At 40.6% G+C, this 6,000-nt stretch overlaps 1 protein-coding gene across 1 annotated transcript in view; it reads right to left on the bottom strand.

Moving 5' to 3' along the window:
• Positions 1–1,746: 1,746 nt before the first annotated feature.
• The window catches only part of mal2 (mal, T cell differentiation protein 2), a 38,193-nt gene continuing 33,939 nt past the window's right edge, over positions 1,747–6,000 (bottom strand). Inside the window, exon 4 of the mRNA XM_080193585.1 lies at positions 1,747–3,440. Coding sequence (XP_080049711.1) covers positions 3,369–3,440 — 72 coding nt within the window. The 3' untranslated portion in view covers positions 1,747–3,368. The remainder of the gene's footprint in view (positions 3,441–6,000) is intronic.

Here is a 6,000-nt window from a genome sequence, read left to right as displayed (position 1 = left end):
CATTAGTAGCAGGAACCACATGCAAGGAAAATCTCTGGTTAGCCCTGAACAAAGCAATTGGAGGAAGGTCTGCGGGGAAAGGTTAGGGTTTGTGGGACTAATTGGACAGCTCTTTCAAATAGTTGATAGGGATGATGTACTAATGGCCTCCTTCTGTACGATATAATTTTACTACTCTTTAAAAATAGTGCTCCCATTGAATCACACAAGTAGCTAAATACTTTTTTTTCCCCCCCTCAAACATGAGGATTAAAAAATGCACTCGCTTATAGAAATTAATACAAAGCTAACAAGGTTGAATAAAAAGGTGATCTGCCCTATCTTTTCCAAAACCTATTTTGGACCAAAAGCCAGGTGGTTCCTAGCTCTGCAACCTCACAGGGGGTTGCCAAGGAAACTGCTGTATTTGTACCACACAGACGGTGTCTTATTTCATATCTGTGCCATGAAACGCCTCCTGTGGCATCATTAGACTTACACTTGCTGAATACAGCAATGTTTGCATGACAAGAAAGTTCGCAGTGTCACCCAATTAATAAAGACCCTTTATATTTTGAGCATACAATTGAAAAAGTGCACACAGGACAAAGTGGAAGTGGAAGACAAACATTTGCATAGTTACCTGACTGTGTAGCACTCTGTAGGAATCAAGCGTTCCTGCGACAGGACTGGATGGGTACAGAACTTCGCTCTTGGGCAGGATGAGATTAGATAATTATGGTTTAAGTACCTGTCCCAGAATTCCTCTCATTCCTTCTTTCTGCCTGCAGGGTAGAAAAGTGCACGACAAAGGAGCAAATAAAGACTGCAGACATATCCCAGAATTCAGACCCCTACCTTGGACGCAGCTATGGAACTGTGACCTCAGGCTTTTTGGCTAAGATCAAGCGTACCATCGACATGCTGCACTTGATTGGAGTCGTTAGGTTACGTTTCAGCTTCATTTGAAGCAATTTTTTTAAAAGTGGCATCTCAGGCTTTTGGCCAAGATGCAAATTAGATCAAACCTTGGAGGAGGAGCTACACCTACTCCAATCAGCTTGGATCATGTAGGTCAAGCCCAAGACAGGGAGGAGAGAGCCCTGTTCTTGTCAGCTTGGATCGGGAATGTCCCAACTTGTTGGGACTCTGAATTGGCTTTAATTTGACTTGATTGGATTGGAATAAAGTAAACAAACAAAAAGAGAAGAATGTGCATGTTCCATGGAGAAGTCAAGGTCACAGGGGGTCAATGTTAGAATGTCTCCAATCTGGTGCTTAGAATTGGGTAAATAGGATACAGACGTGATACATTGATGGAGCAAGGAACATGCATAAAAATTAGTCTAATCTTGATGCTCTCCATACAGGTATACAGTCATGACAGAGTGAAAGCAGCCTGCAGCTAGCCTGACACTACCTCGTAGGATGATGAAAGGGTCAGAGGGGACAGTCGCCACCACACTGCCCACCAGCACAGAGACATTCACCACCATACTGCCCATCTACACATGGCCTTCCTGTAGGTGCTCCTTCTCATCCAAAGTTGGGATATGCTATTGAGCACAGAAGAAATATTTTTGTGATTGCTGCAACTGCTAAGCAGTTTATTGAAAGCAAGTTGTAAACTTATTGCTCAGTTTTGTGTACGAGTTTATTCAGGGATCCAAGTAATTTACCAACAGCCAGAAAATAGGCTAAAATTGGCTCCCTACAAAGCTTTAATAATACTTGTGATAATTAGTCAGATAAAAAGCGCATAGACAGTTTTGTGGCTTACTACTTTATTCAGTGCAAGTATTTTATCAAAATAAGAAACCAATAGAAAAAAGATCAGAGAGCGACATTATGTGAACCATTAGAAATTGATAGCACATTGGGTGATGGTTACTTTGTGTGGGCAGATGGATAACTTCCATTCAGCTTCATTAAAAACTTGGGACTTAATAGGATTGAGGGTTATAGGTAAGCCTAGTAGGTAGGGAAATGATCGGCACAACTTATGGGCCAAAGGGCCTGTTTGTGCTGTAGTTTTTCTATGTTCTAAAAACCAGTTGAGAGAAATGCAATAAATTAAGTTTAAATCAACCAGAGTCACTTGGTAACCAACTATATTTGTCCAGAGATGACGAAATGAGTTGACCTCCATGACCGCAACAAATACATACTTCCTGATAGAAGGAATTGCAATCTGTAATTTTGGTCAAATGAAAACCTGAACAGACAAAAATCAGGAAGGTTGATCTTGTGAATAAAACTGCTACTATTCAATGGTTTCTTTCCTTAAAGGGCAATTTTACCACTTGTGATTAGATCCTGGCAGTTCAAATGGGAAACTCAGATACAAGTCATGGCCAATGGCACTGGAAATCCTGGTTTGCGTTGCTTATGGGTATGAACTTACAAAGCCACAGCTCTAACGGGTTATAGAAATGTACAGTAAACAGAATTTGCAATATATGGTGCAGTTTTTTAAAAAATGTCTGTGGCAAACTGGAACTTGTTACAAGTGTCAAATGTGTGCATTTTTCAGTAAAAGACTTCTGTTGTTGACTTGCCTGAAGCATGACTTATTAAAAATAAATTCAGAAATCTTTATTACTAGGTCATGGACAGCACCATTTCACCTGTTGTTGAGTTACAGATCACATTTGGCAAAACTACTTTAAACCCAACACATCCAATGCACGCAATGTATTCTTGAACCACAGGCACTGAGTTGAAAAAAGTTCTTGACATTTTTAATTAGAAAACTATAGAATAATTATGGAATAATGGAAATAAAACAATCTTGTTTTACAAAAAAATTACTGTACTCAAAATTCAACAATTGTAAGCTAATTGTATGGTTAATTATGCAACCTATGCAAATTTACAAAACTGTTTTAACTGCAAGTGATTACCATTAGAATTATACTTGTAGGAAGTGACATGCACACAATAAAAACAACCTACATTTTTAAGAAAGATGGGGAGTGTTCACAACCAAATAATATACAGATAGTCTGAATTTTTTCATCTAATCCCTTTGGATCTTATTTGACTGAATTTAGGTTTACAGTAAATGAACTCCTGCTGTTACTAATATTGGAATACTTTGAAAACTATAAATATTTGGATAACACACTCGGCACCCACCATTCAGATAAAGTGAAAACTAATTTCCTATTTCACCGACTTTTGAACTTAACACTGAGAATCATAAAAATGCTATTAATTTATAAACAAAAGCCATCACTGCTGCAAAAATACTTCAGTATAAAACAGAATTGACCTAGGAAAGGACTACCCTTCTCTCGGGAAGCAGCTTCCATCGGTGCTTGAAAGAATTTTGTGCCAATGATAATGTGACCAACCATCCAAACCTTCCCAAACAGTTCATTTGTAATTTACAGCTTCCATCTTCTCAAAGCAAGACCCAAACTGCATGCATAACACAGAGTAACGACAAAAGAGAATATCTGAAATAAGAGGGGGAGAAAATTAGTCTCATCATTAAATTAAAACCTGCATTGTCTTAATTCTCCGTATAATTGATTGCAGTTGTTAGTTTCTTAAACATGTGCAAGTTACAACACAGAAAGAAATATTTTGGTCCAACCAGTCTGTCTTGGGTGTTTATTCCCCAAGCGAGAAATAGCTTTAATCTCATTGTTTATTCTCCTTTCCTGCAGCCACTTATTAGAAACAAATCTTAATTGTTGGCACTCTTCCATTAAAGCTTATTCCACAAACTATTGAAAATTATATTTTTCAATTTCTGAAGTCCTCATTCACTGAACTGTTCACTGTCTGATCATGCTTTGAACACCTGTCAAATTTACATCTAATCTCCTTGGTTCCAACAAAAACCTCAATTTCAAAATAAAAATATTCCTTTCTCAAAGTTACAAAGCCAACGTGCAGAGTGGACAAGGTAAACCCTCAATCTATTTCCTTGCTTCAAAAAGCAAATCAAATTGAATCCAATTCATAATTCTCATAAAAAGGGACATACTAGATCCAGGCCAACAAGAAACAGACATTGCACCTAATTTTGGGTTTCAGTCATTTTTCCATCTTTGTATTTACATATACCAGTAAATCTGCATTGTTCCCTTATTATGCAAGTGTCCACCTTATGGCATGTGGCACCAAACTACAAAAAGAACACCCTAATTGGATTTAAAAAATTTTATTATTACATCTAGATTTATATTTCGTACTGCTGGTTATAAAATCCAGTATTCAATTAGTTGATGACTTTATACACTTTGAGATGCTGTTCTAATTTCTTGTGAACTTGAACCCCCAAATCTTTGTGTTCATTAGGTTACCCAGCTATCCCAGATCTCAAAATTTAAAAAATGTACTACTTTTTTAACTGTTTGGTCATTTTAATGAGTATACATATCACACAGTAACAGTTCACAGTAACAAAACAAAGTCTCTGCAGAGAAGATATTCAATGTTTGAAGCATTTCAACAAAGTATTCATGACAGGTCTAGCAAGAACAAACCTATTTGTCAAAGGCTGTTTTTTTCCCCCTGGAGTTCTATGTGGACACTGCTGTATGTAATTACAGCATTGCATAACAAGGATGATTTACAATCCAGACTCAAAACAAATGCACGCACACACACACACACACACACACACACACACGAGTTCTTCAGGAATAAATCATTTAAAGAATTGCTTTGAATATGAAAAACCAGGAAGTAATAGATATTAAAGTCAAATGTTTGTGAGCCCTGTCTCAAAATTGAAGGAAATTTGCTTGTTCCCAAATTCTATATTTGGGAGTGTTAGTTTTTAATTGACTCCCTTCTGTTCAGCTTGCAGTTTCAGTTACCCAACAGCATGAAAAACCTGCTGGATTTGGTAAGAGCTTGGAGGAAAAGAACTAACTGATACAAAGCATTGGGGAAGTGGATCTTTGTGATGTACACCCGTGGACACAGGTGAAAGTCCATAAGATTAGCCTTCTTGGCTAGCTCCGTTATAAACAATGGGGGCGATTCTCCCCAAAAATTCCAAGTGTTGAATTCACGTTGGAGTAAATCATACTGATCTTTTTCAGCAGGATTTTCAAAATGAAACTCCCACACTGCGCTACAAAGTGCACTAGCGTGAATCACAAAAAAATCAGGGGGCAGGGCCTATTTCCAATGGAGAGGCCAGCAGCATAATGTTGAGAGGATCACTGTACGTGTCAGTCTGTCACTGCCAATACTGGCACATGTGCAGTAGCCTGCACTGTTGGCCTCGCAATTATTGGCCAGCCCTGTGACCCTGCGGCGCCAGACATGCAACCCCTCCCATGGCCTGATTCTTGGTCCCCTGAACATGTCTGGGCTAGCCTCAACCCTTAACCCCCACTCCCTCCCTCCATCTCACCAACCCCCCACCCCTATCGCTGACCTCCCCTTGTCACTGAGCCCAAATGCAGAATGGCAGCAGGACACCCCAACCGATCGCTTTCAGAGGCCCTGATTCCTTGGTACTGCCTGGTGGGCAGTGCCAAGGTCTCCCGTGCAATGGCACTTTGCCCCTTAGGCAGAGCCAGGGGGCATGATGCCTCCTACTCCCAATCCTCTGGGGGGTGGAGAGGGGGGGGGGGGGCTTGATGGCGCCCTTTCACTGCAGCGGGGTGGGAGATGCTAGCAGGCTTGGCGATTTCAGTCCTGAGCCCGTTAATGGGATTTAAATGGACGTGTGCATAAATTATTCAGCTCCGTGCCGATTTCTGGCATGGAGTGACAGCACCAGGAATCCGGAGAACTGCAGGTGCCTTGGCACACAGTGGGGAGCCCACAGAACGGTCTCTGCTCAAAACTCCCAGCCCACTGTGCTGCAAAATCTGGCGATGCAGGGTCACGGGGCTGGTCAGCGATTGGGGGGTCTGGCAGTGCAGGGCTACTATGCATAGACTGATCTTGGCACTGACAGATTGGCGCATGCACAACGGTCCGCTTAGTGTTATGCTGCCAGTCTCTCCAGCAAGAATAGGCCCTGCCCACTGACTTTCAATGGGATTT

Source organism: Carcharhinus amblyrhynchos, chromosome 8 (assembly GCF_965287045.1).
Source record: "Carcharhinus amblyrhynchos chromosome 8, sCarAmb.v2.hapA, whole genome shotgun sequence".
NCBI classification, from domain to species: Eukaryota; Metazoa; Chordata; class Chondrichthyes; order Carcharhiniformes; family Carcharhinidae; genus Carcharhinus; species Carcharhinus amblyrhynchos.
This window is presented reverse-complemented; position numbering and strand designations above follow the sequence as displayed.